We start from the raw sequence: 22,730 nt of genomic DNA, 5'->3' as shown, positions 1-22,730 counted from the left end.
GTCAGAGATAAATGTCATGCAGAAGCCCAGTTTTGGGGGGAGGGGCGGTGGGGTGTGGAACAAATGCTTGGGTTGAGCTTAATGAGAGGTGGAAGCAGGAGTTTATTTGATGTATCATAGACTGAAATACTCGTTTCTGATTGCACAGTTGTCTCAGTAGCAGCTGCTAGCAAGGGGTCTTAGAGCAACAGAATTACTGTGGTGGTGCCAAAGCATTGTCTGAGGAAAGGTGAAGTTGCCCATCCTAACACATTTCTGTTGCGGCCTCTGACGATGTTTCAGTGGTTGGGGCCACTGCTCTGTCACATGTTTGCATGAGATATTTTATTGCCCCTTGTTCTTTCTCCTGTGTCTAGGTTTGTGGAGGGAGGTGCAGTGAGAGAGTAGGTCCTGTGTTGAAGTTAGCTCCAGCACTTTGACGTGTGCTGCCTGCAAGTTAAAATTACTGTAGTTTCTTCACCTTTATAGGCATTTTCTTCAATGGTAGGTGTGGTACTTTAGTGCATTTATGCAGCGCCCATTTTATCTTCTCCCAGCTCTATTAATTGTTAAGCAAGTTGTTCTGAGTCTGAGACGTAGTGCATAGATTAAAAAAAAAGGTTGGGAAGAGCTAATTCAAGAGATTGAAAACCAAAGTGATCCTTTTTTCTTTAATGCAGATTAGCATGTTACTTTCGTGTAAGTAAAGCTCTGGAGGTGGCTAACTTTCTCGTTAGACGTTAGAATATTGGCTGTTGCTAAAGGTACAAAAATTTCTGTGGACTGTTCGGTCATCTTTATTGAGCCTGATCTTGTAGCTTCGATTGTCAGCATCTACTGTCATTGTCTCACTTAAGTTCTAGAAAGTTTCTGTGCATGCAGGTACCTTTTGGTGTTAGAAGCTATGAAATACTACTATGAAGTGTTACTACAAATAGTGCTTAAGTAGATTTGTAAACTTACTGATTTGTGTCTGTTCTTCTTATCCAGACCAGCATGTTTTGGAAATTTGATCTCCATTCGTCATCCCACATAGATACACTTCTAGAGAGAGAAGATGTAACGCTGAAGGAATTGATGGATGAAGAGGATGTTCTGCAAGAGTGCAAGGCTCAGAATCGCAAACTTATAGAGTTTCTGATGAAGTCAGAATGTTTGGAAGACTTGGTTTCATTTATTATTGAAGAGCCACCTCAAGACATGGATGAAAAAATTCGATATAAGTAGGAAAATTTTTGGGGTGGGGAAGACTTGGGCAGGTGGAAAGAGGGGTAACTTACTGCAGTTAATTTGATAGTGTGTTTTGAATCCCTGCGTGCTGGTGTGTAGTACAGTACTGGTATCTTTAGAGTAAGTTTGTTTTCAAGGGGCTTTGTAGAACTTTAAAATAAATCATGCTAATATTTGCATATTTTTCAAATAGAAGCCTCTTATCCACCAATGGTTCCAAAACAATTTTCTGTCCAAAGGAGGCTTAAAAAAACCAGAACTCACGTGAAGAATTTCTTAGTTGTCATTATTAAGAAAATAGTTGAATGAAAAACCCTGTTTGGGTAATGCAGTTAATTGCTTAGCTTTGACTTATTGAGGATTGCCAAGGTATTTTGAAGATGCTTATTAGAAGGTCTGTAGCCCTCCTTGGAGGAATGCACTTAACATCTAATTGCTAGTGCTTTCCTTTGCAGAGCTAGAACTGTAAGAACTGCGTATGGCCATGACTTCAGCTAGCTTGCTGAGAAGATTCAGACTCAAGTCAGCCTAGCAATTTGTATGGAGGCACTCTGACCTTTTTTGGCCTATTTTAGAGTTGTCTATACAGAAAGCTGCCTTTTTTTTTTTTCTTTAAACAGTATGTAAAAAAAAAAGTGAAATAAGCTACACTCCTAGTTGCAGTACTTCACCATTTCTGGTAAACCAAGACTCCTGTAAGTGTTGCTAGTAGAGTTTACAATTGAAGCATGTTTCCCTTAAATACCTTAAGCTGCCGATGCTGTCAAAATTACCTTTGTGTGAGTGGGCGATAGTGCTGTCAGTTACAGGAGATTACTGGTCTTGATGGCCTGTTAGTTTAGTTACTCAGTGTTCTGAGCAGTACTTCTGACTCTGTGTCATGAAGCAGTTACTAGCTAGTTTTGCAGGCTTTGTCAGACTTTTGACTAATTTACTGAATTTCTGCATAATTGAGATAGGTAGATATCTCCTGAAGCTATTTTGGACCTTTTTAATATAATCCCTGTTTTTATTGGGAAGGGGCAAACACTGCTCCCTCTCCAGTATTGATCCAGTACTATCAGCCTGCTTAACTTCTTGTAACTAACTTTTTCCCCTTCAAAAAAAGTGGCTTCTGAAATGAGAGATCAGTACTTGAACAGACAGATTTAACAATAGATCTTAAAAGAAAAACTTGTCCTTTCCTCTTGCTGCTTCCCTAGTGTTGTGCCATGGCTGCTGAAGAACAGAGTAATCTGTTTCTGGCGTGAAAGAACAGAGCTTGTAGTCTGAATCTGCAGTTATGTTACCTTGTGGTGGTTTGGTGCTTTAATTAGTGCAGGCCAACCCTGCTTGGAAACTTGGTCAGAAGCCTTGCCAGGTTCTGAGTTCAGAGCTGAAGTATGACAGCTTTGACATAGGAGTTAGGGATAATTTTTTTTCCTTTTCCCCAGATATCCAAACATATCGTGTGAGCTGCTTACATCAGATGTCTCGCAGATCAACGATAGGCTGGGAGAAGAAGAATCCTTACTTATGAAACTGTACAGCTTCCTCTTCAATGAGTCTCCTCTCAACCCTTTACTGGCCAGTTTCTTCAGCAAGGTGCTAAGTATTCTTATAAGCAGAAAACCAGAACAGGTGAATATTTACAAGGTCTCCAATTTTAACAAGTGCTCTAATAAAGTTGAGGTATTTGGCAATGCTGCTTTAAGACCACACATTTGAGGGGTAGCAGTGGAGGCAGAGCAGAGCATTCAACTTCCATACTAGCTGAAGACACTAACTCTTTTTAAGGTATGCACAGGATTAAAAAAATACATCTGGATGAGAAAAATGTATTTGATTCAGATTTTCCCGAGCTATTTGTGCACTCGGTGTGTGAGTGCTTACCTTTTGGCTTAGCTTAGCTTGGTATTTTACGTGGTGGTATTTGCATTAATTGCTATTAGAGGTAAAGTTAATTGAACGGAATCAGTGAGCGTGGGTCCAGTTTGGTGTGAAGAATTGTTACAGAACAAGGCGAGAGAGATTTGGAGTCCCTGTTCAGAATGTTGGTGGCCTGTGTTCCTGTGTCCCCGTGCTACAGATGGCTGCAATGACCGATGCTTGTACCTGAGCAAATTAAGTTTGTGACTCTGTTCTGTATCTTTAATTTGGCGAGTTCTGTAGTTGTTTGTGTTATGTTAAGGTTTTGCTGTGTCAAGCTCTGTTGAGTAATTCATATCTAAAAGGAAAGCTGACTGTGTGTCAGATAAGTAGCTTATGGTCAGCAAGTTGGCCTTGAGAGGAGGCCCAAGACACACTGCATGTGGTATGGATCTGTCCTGGGCCACTTCTGCTACTCTGTACATGTGTATTATCTTACCTTGCCTTGTACTGCAAGCTTTTAAGTGGAAAAACTGTTTGAGTTCTTGGGTGTTTTTCTCCATTTGGTAGGAGAGAGAGACTAAAACTGGTTGGTATAATTTACCGTGTAAAATACAGATAAGCCAATGTAAGCTTGCTTCTTTTTCATCTCTAGATTGTGGATTTTTTAAAGAGGAAACACGATTTTGTAGACCTCGTTATTAAGCACATAGGGACCTCTGCTATCATGGACTTGTTGCTCAGGCTACTGACTTGCATAGAACCTCCACAGCCCCGGCAAGAAGTGTTAAATGTAAGTTAAATATCTCAAATGATTTTTTTGGCTGACGTGTGACCTGTAAGATGGCTTATCTTCTGCTGCTTTTACTAAGTTTATTTCTAAAATGTGCTGAATTTAGATGTGTGGATTTGTTGTGGGGTGTTTTGTCTTTTTTTTTTTTTTTTTTCCCTTTGTTTGGAGCTGCAGCTCTGATCGGGACGATTTAGAACCCGAGTGGCTGGTCTCTTTCCCTGGTCTTTAATATCTAACTTACAACTGTAAGAAGCAGTGTTTGGAATGTTTTGGACCTTACTGAACACTTTTTGGTATCAGAAAGTTTATTTAAAGATTATACCTGAGGCTTTCTTTTTTACCTTTGCTCAGAAGCACCAGTTTTACCTTTTTCCTTTTTTCTGAAGTATTGTTAGTCCTTGTTTAGAAATACCGACACTATGACTTGTGGCAATTGCCAAACTAGTACTTTTAATTTCATTAATTTTAATTCATTTAATTCATTCACTTGGATGACGTTCTAACACCCACAAACCCTTTTACAGTGGTTAAATGAGGAGAGGATTATCCAGCGGCTTGTGGAAATTGTACATCCGTCTCAAGATGAAGACGTAAGTACTGGTCTGACACTCTTCTTGGTCGATCTGTTCAGCAACTTGCTGTACAACATTGTGTTAGAATGTCTGTTTTTACTGTTTTCTGGTTGCATTTTTCAGTAAGCTGATTTTGGTATTTAAGTGTGGTCATTTGAGAGAGAGTGTGTGTTCTCCTTCCCCCTTGCTTCCCCCCCACCCCTTCAACTGAAGAATGACAGTCTGGCATGTTATTACTGTGATAGTGAAAAGCTGTATTTTCTGTTCCAGAGGCATTCAAATGCGTCACAGTCGCTCTGTGAGATTATTCGTCTAAGCAGAGACCAGATGCTACAAGTACAGAACAGTTCAGAACCAGATCCACTGCTTGCAAGTCTAGAGAAGTAAGTTGGTTTGCTGAAGTTCTGATTTTATTTTCAGATCATAAAAGCATAGTTTTTAACTCTTGACCTTGATAACCTTTAGAAATGGCAAGCACCACTTTTCAGGAGAATGTTCTTGGCTTCTCGTCATCTGTCTGTGTAATTTAACTAGGCAAGTGAGCAGAGCCTGCCTGGAGGACATCTTGGGGAGCGGTTTGACTCATTAAAATATTGCCTAAGCTGCCAAAGTTAGTGAGATCAGGCGTGTGGAGGTCAGCTTGCTACTGTGCAGAGTACTCATGGGAGACTTTGGCTTTGATCTGTTACTCGGATCTGTTACTTGGTTTAAGTTAATCGAAGTGTGTGTTTCTGCCAGAGAAGATTCTCCTGGGTTCCCTTCTTCCCTGTGCTGGTTATAGGTTTAGGTTTATGTGGCCGTGATGGCAAGCTGAATGAGGTTTCTGAACTCCATTTCTGTAGTGTTGGCTGTCAGACAAAAAAAATGGATCAATGGAAGGAACACAAAAGTATGGTTGGGGCACTGAGGCTGGGAGTGATTGCCCTAGTGGTACCTGCTAGCTTGAAGTAGCTATGGGTCGGCTTTGCATTATCCCCTTGTTAATTTTATGTGGCCAGATGGCAGCTACTTCTGTTAACAGCTGTATACTGAAGCGGTGTTACATCTGATGCCAATGCTTTTCTTTTCAGACAAGAAATCATAGAGCAGCTGCTGTCTAATATTTTTCATAAAGAAAAAAATGAATCTGCAATAGTCAGTGCAATCCAAATACTATTGACCTTACTTGAGACAAGGCGACAGACGTAAGTGTTCTTATTTTGCTTAAATTATGCCTGCATGATTTAACTAAACTACTGCTCAGCAACAGCAAGTGTTTTTCATGTACTTGAACCATTTTTGCGGCCTATTGTAGCTGAAGAAGTAAAAGATTCACAAACCAAGCGATTGCGGTTGGCATTACTACACTTTCACCAAAGGACATATCTTTCTGCATTTTTTTTCTAGAAGCCAGTTGAAGTGCCACTTGACAGATCAGACTAATTACATTTCATCAATTTGTTTCTGCATACAGGGAGTAGAGTAAATATGCACGGTGCAGTGAGTGGATATTGACTTTTTTAAAAAGTTATTTGGAATTTTATTACAACTTCACTTTCTCAAAGTGCTGAACAGTTATCTCTGTGGTACCTTCAACTCGTTTATGTTGTTCAGGATAGATGAGTGAAGCTCTTTATCTGCCTCAAAAGAGGAAATAAAACAGGTGTAATGTTTATCTCAAAACCATATTGGAGAATTCAGACACTAGAAACCTAAAAATACTAGGGCTAGTGTTCTGAAAAATCTTGTTCAACCAGTACTTCACAATTTGTATTTGTAACCTTATGTTTTTACTTGCCCCTTCATTATTTTCACATGCCTTCAGAACCATTACACCCTCAAAAGCCTACCTTAAAGATGTTTTGCAGCTAGCTTTGATACTAATTATCAGATTTTGCTTGTGTGTTTTAGATTTGAAGGCCATATAGAGGTCTGTCCTCCAGGTTTGAGCAATTCAACATACTCCGTCAATAAAAGTGTTTTAGAAGCCATAAAAGCACGGCTTTCATCCTTCCATGAACTCCTACTTGAGCCTCCAAAAGTAAGCGAAACCTTGTGTTACCACATCAACTGAAATTTAAGACTGTCACTGTGTGACGCTATTTTAGGCAGCTTATAACAACAAACAAAACCCAATTTGACATCTTCTGGGCAAGTGCCCAGGCTCCTTCCCAGCCTGCTATGAGCTTTTGCTGTTCATTATTGTTGTCCCTGAGCCAATGTGTTGTGCTAATTGATATGCTTTTCCAACTTAAACTTTAGTTGGCAGAATAGTCTTGAAGCAATTACTTCTTTCTGAAAGCAATGAAAAGAGATTTGCTATATATTGTCAAGGTGGGTCCTGATTTCTGCCCGGAGATCCTGTCTGGGTGGGAAACACAGACTGGATTTCTCAGTTGTTCGGAACTTCGGCATGGCCCTCCTGAGGCCTGCATCGTTCCTCTAGGCGTGGCCAGGACCCAAGTAGAGCAGCTGCACAGCATGCACCCTGGACTCTAGGCATGTTAAATTCTTTGGGATTTTTAACTGATTTAAGCAACTTATGTATGTCATGCTGTTGCAAAAGATAAATACGAGATGTATAAATAGGGGCTTTACCTATTTCTGGTTTTCCACTCCAACTTTCACTGTCAGAATTTCAGCTGGAGTGCTGCACCCTGAACTGGGTGCCACAGTTCATAGGAGGGAAGGACCTGTGGGCCAAAGCGAAAATAAAGACCAGAGGTATATAAAATAACAGATGAGGGGGTCGAGGTAGTGTTAAACTTTATTTTAGCCTGGGGAAGATGAGCCCTCAAGATCTGCAAATGCAGCAGAGGTAGTAAAATGCAAAGAAGCCATCTTACCTTTATTGCAACAACATGGCAAGGTACAGGTCTCTATTACAGTAAAAGCAGGGTCACGTAAGGTCCTTGAGTATTTCTGATGGTTGGACATACTTAGCATTTGAGTAAGTCGTCTATGGAAGTTACCGAATCTGTTACTCATTTTGAGCACTAGTTTAATGAGATCCTGAGGTGGGTTTTTTGCCTTGCATCAGGAATAGACTAAATGAACTAGTGGGATGTTGGTCGTCTTTTTTTCTGACGCAAGGGTGGTGCTGGTCAGGTAAAAGTGACATCCAGTGTTACAGAAGGCAGCAGTTGTCTCCTTGTTGAAATGTGAGTGTGCCTTAAGGTAGACAGACGTTGTCATTGTGAATTCTCCTGCTCATTGCCTGTTTGCTAATAGAATTTTAGCTCTTACGGTAGCTAACACCAGATTTTTCTTATTGACTGGCACTAAGTTATATGACAACAGTTCTGGTTTGTTAACCAGCTAGAATTTCAGTGTAAGAACCATGAAGCTTCTGCTTGTAATACAAGGACCCATTAGTGCATGGAAAGAGATTCTGGCTGTGTTGGAGGTAACTCCTTCAAAGGCGACAGGTAGAGCTTGTTTCATATGTAACATTAGAATAAGACACCAGAGAAGCTTGTTGCTTAATGAAATTGTTTTCAAGTATGAGAAGTTAGGGTGATTGAGGCATTATAATGTATTTATATTATACTGTCCTCCTAGCTGTTCTGTGTGTGTGGTAGACTACAGCTGTACATGGATTAACCAGTGAGAAGCATTTCCTAGGAAGTAGCTCCTAACTCCTTTCAAGGTTCAGTAGAACACATCTGCTTTGAGATCCAGTAGTTAACAATCAATTTTTGCAATATCATTTGCTTCATGTGACTGGTTTTAGTGCTTCCTGTCTGTGGAGTTAAACTATAGTGTTCAGACCTAAAAATAGCTTTTTTGCAGTGTGAAGCTAAGACTGTGTTGTTCAAGGACTGATGTATGTATTTTTGCACAATGACAGAGTAGTGCTTATAGTAACGATGAGCTGGTTTTTCAGAGATACTTTAATGGGGTTTGTGTATGTACATTTTTCTTTTCAGAAAAGTGTCATGAAGACAACCTGGGGTGTATTGGATCCACCTGTGGGAAACACACGTTTAAATGTGATTAGATTAATATCTAGCCTTTTACAGGCAAATACAAGCAGTGTGAATCAGGAGCTTATAGAGCTTAACAGCATAGGAGTAATACTGGTAAGAACTTTATGCTACCTCCTTTATTTTTATGGATTGCTGTTAAGACCTTGCCTGACTTTTCTGTGACTGCGGATAATTTGTAGTATATTTTCTGGCCTAACTTTTCAGCCTGTTTGTGTTGTGGCTTCTGTTGCATCATTGAAGAACTTTTAATATCTGATTTTACTGTTAAACTCATCTGTCTGAAGTCAACATTTTCCTCTGATCACTTGAACACAGCTATGGCTGTAATGTCTTCACCTCAGTTTCTCTGCACAGCTTGGGTTTGCAGACAGGGGCTAACTTAAATACAAACAGCTGGCTGCACCCAACTGACGTTTTTCCTAGATGCATTGTCTAAGGGAATGTACATGCTGTCAATGCTTGCATGTTCTTCTAAGATTACTTTGTAAATTAAGTTCTGTGAGGTTTGTGCATGCTTTTCTATTACAGACTTTACGTAAGGAGAGGGGGGAAAGAAGTAATTATAGCCATAAAAACTTCTTAGTGCTTTGTGCTGTTTGCTGGAAGAGCACATGCTTTACTGTGCGGACTTGACTGTTAGGACAAGTAACTGTCTAGTTCCAGTAGCATATCTTTATGGGACGATGTCATTAGTTTAGGAGGACTGAAGGAAACTTGGAAATTTTTAGCTGTATTTTGAATGAGACTTATACTGTTTAATACTGTTCCAATCACTATTTCATAACCATTTCATCTTGCCAGTGACAGCAAGCTTTTTAGTTTTGCGGTGAGAAGCAGTCTAAAATAACTGGACGTAAAGCTTGAAAAAAAAATTGTTCCTATGTTTAAGAGGAAAAACGTGGAGAACCAGGAACATGACTAAATGAACACTATTGTATCTCAACCTCAGTATTTGTCTGTGTCTTGTGTAAGGCATTTTAATCACCTTAAACTGCATATAGATTGCCTGAGGTAGCTTTCTGGAATAGAAGAATAAAATTAGTAGATGACAGCTTCAAAACAGGTAGATAGGATTTTGTAAGGAGCTTCACTGAAGTGAGGAGCATGTTATACCCAATACTGTAGATGCTAGAAGGTTAAGTGAACTCAAAAGAGAAACCCAGTATGGGCTGCTAAGGTCATAAATAACTCTTGACTCTGGGGCTCTCTGGGCTGCAGCTAGCAGAAGGAATGCAAGTGGGGAGTGTCATTCCTCCCTGTCTTTGTTCTCTGAAAGTGCGTTGTTGGTTACCCCTGGGATAAATGCAGTTACAGTTGAGTCTTTGTTCTGTATGATAGTCCTTGTGTTCAGATAATAACAAGCACAAGGATTAACTTTTGTAGGTCAAAAATTTTCTCTTGCACAATAATACTTACTGTAAAACTTGAGGAATTTGTTCCAGTGTAGTCATTCAGATGACTGTCTGGGATGAGATGATGGATTATGGTGGTTATGATCAGTGAAAAGACTTTGGTCTGTGTAAATCTTGTTGAATTTGTTTTTCAGGATATGTTTTTTAAGTATACGTGGAATAACTTTTTGCATACTCAAGTAGAAATCTGTGTTGCATTGATTCTTGCAAGTCCTCTTGAGAGCACAGAAAACGGCACAATTACAGATCAGGATTCCACTGGGGACAATCTCTTACTGAAACATGTATGTTGTCTTTTTCTTGGGAATATCTTCAATTTTCCTGTCTCTAGGCTATTGTAACAGTTACTCTTACATAAAATATACCCCAATTTTACTTCATGTATAGAATGAACAGGAGTATTTCTCCATTTTTTTTTTTTTTCTTAAAATGTCAGTTCAGGGTGTTAAACCTGAAAGTGCCAGAGAGTAGATTTTTACTGCCCCAAGGTGAGCATGTGTGCAGAGCTGGCAAGTATTTGTTTTCCTTGAAGTTCCTCTTATTTTTAAGAATTAAAACTGCTATTTCAATAGCTTTATGCTACCGCAAGTCAGCAGCTGTAATGAGCAGTAGAATTAGTGTAGGTTTAGCTTTTAAGTTTCTTGTTGGCATCTACTTGCTGCTTCTGAACTTTAAACCCTTTAATAAAAGTATTTATCATGAACCTGAAATTAGTTGTCTTGTAAGACTTCAGCATGTGTTAAAATCGACTGTAAAATGATTAATAGTGTTCTTTATGGCTACTAAGCATGTTTTGCTTTTTTGATAGCTCTTCCTTAAGTGCCAATTAATAGAACGAATACTTGAAGCATGGGAGATGAATGAGAAGAAACAGTGAGTAACCACTTTTCTCATTCCCCGCAGCTGTCTGCATAAGACTTGAATTGCAAAATGAATGTGTGGCCAATTCATAACTGATCTGGCCAGTTCTAGAAACACGTGTATGTTAATGTTTGGATTAAAGCTTTCTCTCATACTACTTTTTGGTAGCATTCTAGTGCTTTTTCCCGTGACCATTTGAGAATACAATAGCTTGTCATTTTGCCATGTAAAGTTATTCCTGTGATCCTTAAAGTCTACCTGTCTTCAAGTACAGAAACATACTGTGAGTTTTGAGAGGACAGGAAATACTTTTTCCAGAAAACAGTTGAAAATTATTTGTAAACACATCAAAGCATATTACATATTGGGGAGCAGTGGATTCCGAAGTAAAAGCCAAGTCCTCAGCAACTGAATGCCTTCTAAAAGCATGTGTTTGTGGAAGGATGGAAGTTTCAAATAGCAAACGTTGTCTGAAACTGTGTTCATAGCAGGAGAAAAAGCCCCTCAGTCTTCACCCGAGGTGTTAAAACAGCTCTCTGAAGGCTCTTTAAGTTTGGCTCTGGAGATACTGAACAGTAAATGTTATCTCTAACTTGTCAAAATACTGCATTAGCTGACTGAGGTAGTGTTGCTGGTTTGCTGATGTATTTGAGATGTTTCTACCTCCCAAAATATGCCTCTATTTGATGTGAATCAGATGGTAAATATATGGCTAATGTAACTGACCTGAAAATAAGGGTGTTGAAGTAGGTAAAGAGGGTGGTACAAAGAAAGGGAATATGACTTAATTTAGCCGTAGAAGATACGCTTTCCCAAATGTCTTCTATTTTGTATCGTTTTCTCCTGAGACTATAGAGCACTGCCAACTTTGTCAGCAATTAGACACTTACAGGAGAGAAGTATGGAAAGTTATATCCATAGATCCGACCTAAAACTATTCTTTGGTTGGCTAAGAATGTACTTGATCCAGTGCTTACCATATGGATAAATGAAATATTTATAGTCTCATGTTTGCAAATACTGCTGTGGAAAATACTGTTGTAAACCTCAGATTGTGCTTTTATCTGGAAAGAATTGATTTTTATTTTCGAGAAACGAGCAGACTGTGGAAGTAATTTACCCTTTATCCAATTTTGTACAGGTATGACTCCAGATATCAAAGATAAGTCTTTAAGGTATTTTTAGTTTAGCTGCTTCAGGAAATTATTTTTTTTTATGTTTTTGTATTCTGTCAGTGTTACTTTGAGCAGCTCTAGAAGCTGGAGGGTGACTGCTTTCTGTTGATAAAAATCTGACATCTGACACAGTAAAAAGCTGTTTGATTCACTGGATTAATAAGCATTTGCTGAAAGAAGACGCAGTCGTATTCTAGACTTTTTGGCTAGGCAATGACCAGTCCATCCACTCTGACAAACACGAGCGCTTGTTATGGCGTATCGTCTATTGGAAATGGGAACCTTTGCCATCATCTTGTGTTGCCTGTCTTGAATGCACTTATTGCCTGAGCAGTCGAGGAAATAAGGCAGGAAGCTCTCAGGTTCCTGTGAACAGCATGATACTGCTTCATTCATGACGTCTTGCATTGACATAACATAATTTCTGTTACCTCATGTGCTAGATGATGACGGTAGAAAACCAAGTCATGTGATTTGTGTTTGCGTAACGTAAGCTACTTCCTGAACTGCTGTCTCTTTACAAAGACTTCAGTCACGTTCATGGGAGATTTGTCTATCCAGTTGAGTGGGTCTTTCTTGATTTATCGTTTAAAAAGCACAAAACCTTAGAAAGCTGACTCGGCAAACATCTGGTAAGCTTGCAGCTAAATGCTGGAAGCTCAAGTCAAAGCTGGAGCTCTCACTTTAGCTCTTTGGTCAGATCTGGAATGGTTCCGGCTGATCACAGCTACTCAAAGCACTCTTAAACTGGTAGTTCCTGTTTCTACAAAGCAGTTCTGCAGTTTGTGTAAGGCAGTCTTTGAACTGCCTTATAATTGTGCCTTTGGAATGCACTTAAATGTTGTTCCTGAACTTAAAGAAAGCAATGATCCTAACTTGAATCTCAGTTGATCATACCATTCCAGCTCTGTATGCTAAATATACTGTTAAGAAACTGCAGTACTGGAGCACACTTAGAATTTCAGAGGTTTTTCTTTGATCATGGACTCAAAGCCCTGAGAGAATATTCAATGTATTGGGGTTTTGAAAAATACTCTCAGCAACAGAAGTTTCCTAAAAACTGTGGATCTGTTGTTAATTTTGTTATCTTGATACTACCGTACATTTTTCTTTCTACGCAGACATAAATGTGAAAGCAGAATCTGTTCAGATACCCTGCACTTCCTTCTTGGTAGTTTAAATGCTTGTTAAGTCTTCTAAATTGGCTGAGTGTAGTCAAACCAGTTGGTATCTTAAATTCTTGAGTATTTTTGTGAACTTCTGGTTTTAGGACACAATGTTTCTGCTTAAGAACCCCTACACTGTTTGTCTTGTGTAACTTCTTGACTCTGGTAGTGTTTTATAACAAAATATGTTAATATATTAATATAATGTTTATAAAAAAATATAACAGCACAGTTACTCAGAGTTGGCCAGTTGAATTCCTTTTGTCTTTTACAGAGCTGAAGGAGGAAGACGGCATGGCTATATGGGTCATCTGACAAGGATAGCAAACTGTATCGTGCATAGTACAGACAAGGGGCCAAACAGTACACTAGTCCAACAGCTCATTAAAGGTAATGTTAATGGTCTTAAGCTTGTCTTCATGGCTTTCATTATCAAATGTTGAGGAAATTAATCAAACTTAAGTTAAAAGACAGCTGTTAGATGAAAGAAGAAAATATTTCTGATGTGTTCAATTTAAAACCAGCCTTCCTTAAACATGTGCTTAAGTCTTTCTTCCAAAGAGTATCAAAGCTGTCTGAAGTAAATGCAAAGAGATACTGACCTGCTTAGTTTGGACTTGTTTGCTAGATGGAGCAATCCTTATTTAGGAGGATGTATATGTTCTTTGCAGTATTTCTGGTAGAGCAGAAGAGAACAATTAAAAAGTAAGTGATGCTCCATTGTCAGTGGTATCAAATTGGGGTTTTTTTCCTGTTTCTTACGCTAGAGCTTCCAGAGGAGGTCAGAGAGCGATGGGAGACATTTTGCACAAGCTCTTTAGGAGAAACTAACAAGAGGAATACAGTGGACCTGGTGAGTAGTGCTGGGGGAGGTACTAAAATTGCTGCTATTCACTTGGGCCCCAGGGTTTTTTTGTCAGTAGCACAACCGGTATTCCGTGCTGCTGACCTTCCTTAAGTCAAGTAACTTTGCCTACTTCTGTTGGGTGCCTGTTGTATTTCTTCTGTGCACAGCAGAAGTCATTACGCTTTCAGAAAACTAAATTTAAGTAGCAGTGTGAAGACGCTTTGTGTAACATGTTAGACTTAAGAGTTTGTGAGAGTAATCAGTAGGAGAGTATTAAGCAGAGGCTGTTGCCAGTGTGAGCAGACAAAATATTGAATTTTAATATACCTGACTTCTTGAGGAATGCAGTGCTCTGCATGTGGCTTCGTTAACTTGTCCTGGTTCTATATTAATTGGGCTATATGCCTAATAGATTATTAAGTTTGCTATTTCAACATATTATAGTAACTGGAACGTAATGCTAACATGATGAGTGTGGCAACAGAAGTAATAGAAAATTAATCTGAAACTGCAACTTGTGGACAGGACCAAATGATGCGTGGGTGGTATTTTTTCCATGAGCTTGGAGAATAATGGTATTTTCCTCTCGTTAGAAACTGCTTCTTGGTCAAAGCCAAAAGAAGAGTCATCTAAGGAGGCAGAATTTTAAGCTGATTTGTAATTAATAACACTGTAATTAGCTCTTTAGATATGTAATCATTTACTTGGCCATACTTGATTTAACAACAGTAAAACTCATTTAAAACATCAACCTATCAATATTCAGTTGAATAGAAATAAGAAGCATTAAAACAAATTCTTGTATCTAAAATGCCACTGAAAAATACCATGTCTGTGAATTTATAAAGTTACAGGATTTGTTACTGCTTGTGTAATCAATTCTCATGAGCCTTGGATTAGCATTTAGTTCAAAGATAGTCACAGAACCACAGAATGGTTTGGGTTGGAAGGGGCCTCAAAGTTCACCTGTTCCAACCCCCTGCCATGGCAGGGACACCTCCCACCAGACCAGGTTGCTCAAGGCTTCATCCAGCCTGGCCTTGAGCACTGCCAGGGGTGGAGCAGCCACAGCTTCCTCAGGCAACCTGTGCCAGTGTCTCACCACCTCAGGGTGAAGAACTTCTTCCTTGCATCTAGTCTGAGCCTGCCCTCTCCCAGCTTCCCACCATTAGCCCTCGTCCTGTCACTGCAGGCCCTTGGGAAAAGTCCCTCCCCAGCCTTCTTGTAGGCCCTCTTCACGTGCTGTAAGGCTGCTATAAGGTCTCCCCGGAGCCTTCTCTTTCCCAGGCTGAACAAGCCCAGCTCTCTCAGCCTGCCCACACAGGAAAGGTGTTCCAACCCTCTGCCCATCTTGGTAGCCCTCCTCTGGACTCGCTCCAGCAGCTCCATGTCTGTATTGTGCTGGGGGCTCCAGAGCTGGAGGCAGCACTCCAGGTGGGGTCTCACGAGGGCACAGTAGAGGAGCAGGATCAGCTCCCTCCACCTGCTGGCCACACTTCTCTTGATGCAGCCCAGAATACTCCTTTGGGCTGCAAGCGCACACTGCTGGCTCAAACAAGCAGTAATAAACGATAACAGACAGTGCAGCATGATTTAGGAGATTTTAAAAGACACATCTCATAGAAAACTCAGCTTGTTGTTTTACTGAGTCAGGTTTAAGTTACCATTATTGTATGGGTGAAAGCACAGCCCCACAGTATTTCTTCCCATACTGTCCCCTAATATCCATGCTTTTGATCCATGCTTTGATCTTCATAGACTTGTCCTCTCCGTCTGTAAACCTGGGCAGTTTGGTATGTCTGAGTGTTTGAGCTCATCTGTAAGTTTATAAAACATCCTGGGTTAAAACAGCAACTTACAAGAATTAATGTTTGTACGTGAAAAATTATATACCTGATCTAAAGTGCAGATTTTCAGTGTCCCCAGAGCAAGATCTTAAGCACACCTCTCTTAATTTTCTGTGGATTGGCCTTGCGTTACTTGATTCAGAGTTTTCCTATCAAAAGCAAGCTTTTGAGCAGAATCTAGTCATGGGTGATCTAATAGTTAAGCACACAGTTCCTGACCTGATGTCATAACCACAGTTCTACTTGATCGTCTTCAGTCAACTTGCTGGGTTTGCTAAGCTCAGATAATCTGATCTTTATGTGTGTGCATAGTCTTATGATGTGAAGTTTATTTAAAAGTATGCAAATAAGTTAGCAGTGTGAAGGCTATGGGAAAAAACTGATTTTGTGAGTACATCCAGTGCTTCAGTCATTTGGTTCTCAACAAAGAGAGCTCTTTTACTGTAGTGGAACAGGGTGTGTGGTCCTGGGGTCCTGTGCATAATGAACTGCTGCTGCAGTCGTGAGACTATTCTTTCCATTGTTTTATATCAGGGGTATTGATTGCAAATCTGTTGTCGCTTTATCCCCTTCATTCTCTTTCTTCTTCTTCAGGGCTTTCTATCTTTCAAGCAAGTTCTTGTTACATCTTCTAAAACAACAGTAACTGCAGACTTGGAAGCGAGCATGTAGCAGGACTATCTCAGTTTCCCCAAAACACTTTACAGACTTTACAGGAAGTTTCTTTTTGTTTTTCCACTGCTAGTTGTCCTGATAGAAGGTAGGCAGTATCTCACTAAGCTTACCTGCTTACAGTTATCTAGCTGAAGATTAAACAAATGTGGAGAAATTGTTCATTCTCTTTTTAGACAAGGTGCATTAATGGTGCTGGTACAGTGAAGAACACCATACAATTTGTAATGCTAGGTTTGTACAAGAGACTTTTTATAACTTCAGATGTGTCACTTTACGGCATCCTTCCAATATTAGTCATGATACTGAATGTTGGTGAGGTGTACTCGAAGACTGGGTGAGGAGAATATACCTCCCCTAAGCCTAAAAATAACTCTCTACAGGACAGATTGTTTATGGCTGCACTAAAAATCACCATGTAGTTCCTTTCTCTTAAGGAAAATCCTTCTCAGTATTATGAGGAAATAAGGCAAAAAAATCCCACACATTAGAATGAATTTGCAAGAAGTGCCCATGCTGTGTGTTAGTGTTAGAAAGCAACTGGTCTGAACAGTGAGGAGCTTTTATAAGTAAAGAATTATTTGCTGGAATTTCAGTGGTCATTCCCACTCCCTTCCCTGGCATGATTCTGCCATGTATTTATTAGGGTAGTAATTAGCATTAGCAGTAATGCTAATTTCTTCTTTCAGGTTTATGCTTCAAATACAGAAGCTGTCAAAACTAGAAGTAACTTGTTTTGTCAACGAGTTTTTTGGGGGTTTAACTCGTTGGTATTAGCTAAAACTAAATAAACAACTTTTCTTGGTTTTGGGTGTCTTTTCACCCAAGTTGCAGTTGTAGAAGGAGTAGGCATATTAGCTTACGTCCACATGCCCAGGTGAGGGGGGTGGTATCTAGGGCAGCTCAGGTTGTGGTATGGAATGCCCCATAACTACCTTGAAGTGTGCAGCCTCTGCAAGAATATTTTCATAAACATACACTGAGCACTAACCTTTGATGGACTTGGTCCATCATTTGATACAACAGTTCTTCTCCAGGTACACCAAGCCCAGGTATGTTGCTATTCTTCCTGCTTACTGACAGTTTTAGTGTTGATAGGCCAGGCTTCTGTCATTAATTCACTAGCTTGAAGCCAGGGTACTTCTGGTATGCAAATTACAGTGCAGGGCTGGGTGGTAGATGTGAAAGAATAAAGCACTCCCAATTGTTTTTTATAAAAAAGTGTTATACTAACAGAGGAAAAAGCATAAAAGCACAGTACACTTCAGGTGACAGCTTTCTTCATTTCTCTGTTGCCCACGTGTCCTGACTTGTAGCATTGTCCTGCGATATTTGTGAGGGCACAGAAAGTGTCTGTCTTGTACGAAGCCTTATATGGGTTCCAGTCCTCCTTTTGTGTAGACTGGTATTTTCTTCAAAAAATTGAAACAATCCCTGAACCACCTGACTTCACTTGCGAATCTGTGCCATGGAGTTCTAGAGGTGTGCAGAACAATGCAGAATATTATAGTGCAGTACAAATTTTGTCATCTGTCGATTTGCTTTATACTAGTGATCCTTCATAGAGCATGTCTTAAGGGTCAGCTGTTGCTTTAGCTGATCGCTGTCCCAGATGAAGGTGGAGTGCTGTTCTGGTTGGAGAGGAGTACTTCCAAGAAGGCTGCTTAGACAGCAGCGCCACTGAACTAACTGTTCCCACCAGCTGTGTGTCAGACCATCAAAACTTTTTTTTTTTTCTTCAAGGGTAATGTTTAAAACAGCAGTTGCTGTGGCAGCAACTCCATGTTTGTTTCTGCAAGTACACACTGGTTGCAGATTTCTGAGGTCTAATTCTTTTGTCTTTTTGTAAATACTGTAGATACCTCAGACGGTTTCCCTTTTAATTTGTGTCTTTTATGTATAGGAAAGGAGGAGGATCTCTGTGTGTGTGTTGGTGATGTCGAATTCACTTGCTGCTCAGTGTATTTCATGAAGGACAAAGATGAGATGCGAGTTTTGTCTCATTTTTAGATAACTCTCAGCTGTAGCACTGACTTTTCTATGTTCAGTAGTCATTTTGTAGTCAAAAGCTTTGGTACTTTTGAGCTAATACTCATGTATGTGTTAATGCTATTGATGTATTTCAGTGACTGTTTTACGTGGTATAGCAGTTGAGAAAATTGAAAGTTAATTTAGTTTCTTGTTTTGGTATGAAACTGAAGATTCAGCCAGATAGCGTGGGTATGTTGAGTGGCTGTTGTATACTGTGCAAGTGACTACATTCCTTTCTGTAGGTTACTACCTGCCACATCCATTCTTCCAGTGATGATGAAATTGATTTCAAAGAAACAGGCTTCTCACAGGATTCTTCTTTGCAGCAGGTGAGTTGAATTCTTTTAACAGTGCAAATTGCTCTTTCTGTAAAAATAAATAAGAAATTTTCAAAAAGCAGTGGAACTTATATTTGTCACAAGCAAATATGAATCTAGAAGTTTTAAAATAAAATTTAGACATCTGTGCATGCACACAACCATGTTTTATCAAATGCAGAGATAGGGTTTTTAACACAAGCCACAGTATCTTAGCGTGCCTTCCAGTGTTAGTCTTTGATCATGCTGGGCATGCAGCTCTCCTTACACCTAAGAACACATTTTCTATGCCAGCTGTCTGGCTAAGCCGAACACAGTTTCTGTGTTAACTTCAGCTCTTCCTAGATGTGGCAGTTCAAAATGGTGGCTTCTAGTTGTGTGTGCTGGTAAGTGTGAATTGCCATGAAAGCAAATAGGAGTTTCCGTTTGGTTTTGCTAATGGATTTTTTTTTTTTTGGTTGGCCCTTATTTTGATGAGGAAACAAGGAGGATTGGCTGATTGTTGTTACATGCTTTTAGGTTTTGGCAAGATGTCAAACTGTTCATCTGTCACAACAGTATAAATGAAGAGCTAAGTGTGCTCAGGTTGTATCTAGCAGCTTGGATATTTCTAACTGAAGTCCCTTCATACCTGGCAAGAGTCCATAGCCAAACCTTCCTGAACTAAATTTCAGATTAACTTGATCACTTATTTTTCAGTTCAGTATATGCTTTTGACAACTCATTTGTGAGTATTTCAAAGATAATTATTTATCATTTGATTTAATGAAAAAAGAATTTGAGACTGCTTAGGGAATTTTCAGATCAACCAGCCTGAAAGCTTCAGTCAAAGCTGTGTCCACCTTAAAGTTTTAATGCTTTCATAGCTGACTAATTGATAATGATCCCGTGTTAAACGCGGTTATGGTGTTAAGAGTGTTTTTGCAGTGAGTGATTGTGGAGATCATTGGTGCCATTTCGATGCAGAATGATGGTGTTTCTGTAATGGTGCTGTCCCATCTGCCATACACACCTCCCAGTTCTTCCACTGGTGGTGAAACAGTGGGAGCCATGTGGCACCGGACTGGCAATGATCCTTTATACGGAACACGTTAGTTATCTGGGTTATTCGCTAGGCTTTCAGCTCACACCAACAGCTGTGTAGTAACAGCCTAGACTGGTTTCAGTACTTTATGCATCTTTTATAGTTTTTATAATAAGTAATGGCTTGTCTATGTTAGAATTGTGGGTGGTGGCTCAAGTTTTAAGAATCTGATGCATTTTTATCTGGTTAAGTGCCTTTGTGCATGTAACGTGCACCTGAGTACAGACTTGGTAAGCTGAGTGCTGTCTGTAGCAGCTCTAGTAAGAAAGTAAGATCTTCTGATACTGGGGAATCACTGATGGGAAATGCATTGAAATTACTTAAAGCATTCTCCAGCTGCACAAGTTGGTTCATAAAGGGGTGTAGAATACACAATTCCAGACCAATTCTAGACCAAAGGAGGAAACAGGAGGTAAATTCCCAAAATTCAAGTGGACCTGTTAGGAATTGGATAAGGGAGGAAAATAATGCTGAGGAACTATTCCTCTTTGGTTTATTTTTGTCAAATTTAACTGCTACTCGTGCAGTTTGCTATGACTTCTTTCTTCTGGCATCCAAATCTAGTTCAATACTATTTTCTTCTAATGAAGACCCTTTTGTTCCAGAAGGGAAGGTTTCTCCCTCCCCCTTTTTTTCACACCTTTTTTTCAGAAACACTTTATGTAAGTTTCTGAAGAACATTTCAAAACTGACATCTTTGAAGAACTGTTTTGTCACCCAGTTCTGGGTTGTAAGGTTTCTTGTGCCAGCAGTACTTAATGTGCTGTCTTGCTGTGGCTCTGGAAACTTTGACTCCAGGAAGGCATTGTGGTTGTGTTCTCCACCAGCTTAGTGCCACTTTTTGTCTCTGAAACATAATGAAAATATATTGGAGAACGGGACAGAACTGCCTAGGGTCTGACTTGCGCTAGCAGTTTATAGCTGCGTGCTGTACTTGTTGTAGACAGTCTGGATGTAGTGATTTCAGGCTAGTTTCATAACTAGCTGATGTCATACACCTCGTGGCTTAATTTTCTGTTTCTCCTGGTACATGGTGTTCTTCATGGTTGCACCTTTCATACAAGTCTGTTTAACTTCTTTGTTTTTATTCACAAATGTCTTTCAGTCACCAGTGCTTTTTAATGTGCATAATAGTGAAAACACTTTACAGGAAAGGAGAGCTCAGTAACCAGTGTAAAGTGAAGTAATTATTTTATAGGGAGGACAGTCAGTAATGGATTGTCTACCTGTGTAATGCTGATATACTAATTGTGTTTGTATCAAATCCTGCAATTTTTCAGAGCTATCTATCGGATTTTAAAACTTAGGATCAAAATGCAAAAGAGTTCTTGCTTTGGCCTGGCTTAGCGTATTGACCCTGCCAGTCATGAGAGTGTTTTCAGACCCAGTCCCAGCCCTGATAGTGTCTTGCTGTATAGCTCATCCTTCTGTATCTCTTTTCTTTTTCCTTCTGTTTTCATATTGCCTTAATCCAAACTTGCTTTTTTTGACCATTCTCTTGTTTTCTTTTCATGTTCACTTTGTTCAGCCTTACCACCTTCTGCAGAGGTTTTACCTGTGTACTGTGTCCCTTCAGCTACCTGGGCAAGAAACCGAGAGTGTTGACATGGCAGCTGTACTTCCTAGAGTATCTTAGCATGGCTGACTTTACACATGGAAATAACACTATTAAAAGTCCCTAGAGAATGTGCGATAATTTCGTCATAGTCCTGGGAAGTAAGGGAAAAAAACCTATTGTTATGGATAGGAGAAAATGCCCATGTGTACCTTAATATGTATATACCCGACTACTGGCAGTTGACACTGACATATTTATTTAAAGAAAAAAAAAAGCATCGTTGAGTCAGTGACACTGCATCAAGATACGGAATGTTCAATAATTTTCTTCTAGATGTTGTATAGACACTGCTAGTGTGTGTGCCTGAGACTTATTTCGAGTGACAATGTTCATGACAAACATGCAACTGTGCTTTAATATCTATATAATGTACTTTTCTGGTTCTTACCATTTGTAACTTCATGTTATTTTGAACAAAGACAGCTTTTTCTTCTGTCTAGTATGCTGTGGTGTTTTGCTGTTTCTTTGGGGTGCATTTGGAAGGGTGCTGATGAACACATGGTTAAATTAGAGATTTAACTTTCTTATTGATAGCTGCTATTAGAATGGCTTTCAAGTCAGTAATGTAAGTAGGTGTGTAGTCAGTGCTACCATTTAAAATTCAAAGGTTAAGACAAATCCTTTTCCTGTCCTTTATGTTTAGATTAGACTTTTATTTCTCTGGAGCAAAATGGGCAAATAGGATTTAGAGTATTATTAGAATCATTATATCACTGTCGTTGGTCCTGGGGTTGCCAGGCCTTTTCTGATTATCAGATGCAACAAATGACGTCCAATTTTATTGACCAGTTTGGCTTCAACGATGAGAAGTTTGCTGATCAAGATGACATCGGCAAGTGAGTATAATGTTATACTGGCTTTGACTATAGTCTTGGGAGTACTTGTGTATTTGGCTGAGGTTTTACTGATGATAAATACAAGCCTTTACTGATGTGAGGCAGTTGCCCATCGGTCCTGTCTCTTCATATCATCTGTGTGCAGTGATAGAAGCCTCCCTGAGCAGTGTATAGGAAAAGTAACAGCTTATTTCCCTTTCTGATGTCCTGGTTGTATCAACATGAGAACACAGTGCTTGCGAATAAATAATGAAATTATAAATCTGCTTTCAAAAGCTATGTCTGTCTGATGACGTGGCATTGTTGAGGCACTTTCACTTTCTCTGTGCCTCAAAGTGATTTTTTTATTCCCCTCCCCCCTGCTGAATCTGTGTACCAGACCAGATGAATAGCTCTGCTTTTAAGTTTTCCTGGAGAAATGACAGGAACAATATATCTGAGTGTCCTTTTCTGTAGGGGACAATAGGGAAGTGC

General features: G+C 39.6%; 1 protein-coding gene across 12 annotated transcripts in view; it reads left to right on the top strand.

The window, feature by feature from the left end:
* PPP6R3 (protein phosphatase 6 regulatory subunit 3) overlaps positions 1-22,730 on the top strand; it is a 65,577-nt gene that overhangs the window by 24,399 nt on the left and 18,448 nt on the right. For 8 of the 12 annotated variants that reach the window (XM_086472085.1, XM_086472086.1, XM_086472084.1 and 5 more), the window contains exons 2-15: positions 970-1,202; positions 2,643-2,829; positions 3,713-3,850; positions 4,375-4,440; positions 4,693-4,805; positions 5,493-5,606; positions 6,313-6,442; positions 8,331-8,483; positions 9,937-10,086; positions 10,611-10,675; positions 13,279-13,394; positions 13,772-13,857; positions 18,644-18,730; positions 22,159-22,256. In XM_086472085.1, the coding sequence (XP_086328211.1) occupies positions 976-1,202; positions 2,643-2,829; positions 3,713-3,850; positions 4,375-4,440; positions 4,693-4,805; positions 5,493-5,606; positions 6,313-6,442; positions 8,331-8,483; positions 9,937-10,086; positions 10,611-10,675; positions 13,279-13,394; positions 13,772-13,857; positions 18,644-18,730; positions 22,159-22,256 (1,730 nt within the window). In that variant the 5' untranslated portion in view covers positions 970-975. The remainder of the gene's footprint in view (positions 1-969; positions 1,203-2,642; positions 2,830-3,712; positions 3,851-4,374; positions 4,441-4,692; positions 4,806-5,492; positions 5,607-6,312; positions 6,443-8,330; positions 8,484-9,936; positions 10,087-10,610; positions 10,676-13,278; positions 13,395-13,771; positions 13,858-18,643; positions 18,731-22,158; positions 22,257-22,730) is intronic. The other 4 variants (XM_086472089.1, XM_086472094.1, XM_086472093.1 and 1 more) reach the window with 4 other exon arrangements.

The sequence above is a fragment of the Leptosomus discolor genome, chromosome 12 (assembly GCF_034619465.1).
Source record: "Leptosomus discolor isolate bLepDis1 chromosome 12, bLepDis1.hap2, whole genome shotgun sequence".
Classification (NCBI taxonomy): Eukaryota; Metazoa; Chordata; class Aves; order Leptosomiformes; family Leptosomidae; genus Leptosomus; species Leptosomus discolor.
The sequence above is the reverse complement of the archived record's forward strand: the minus strand, read 5'-3'. Positions and strand labels throughout refer to the sequence as shown.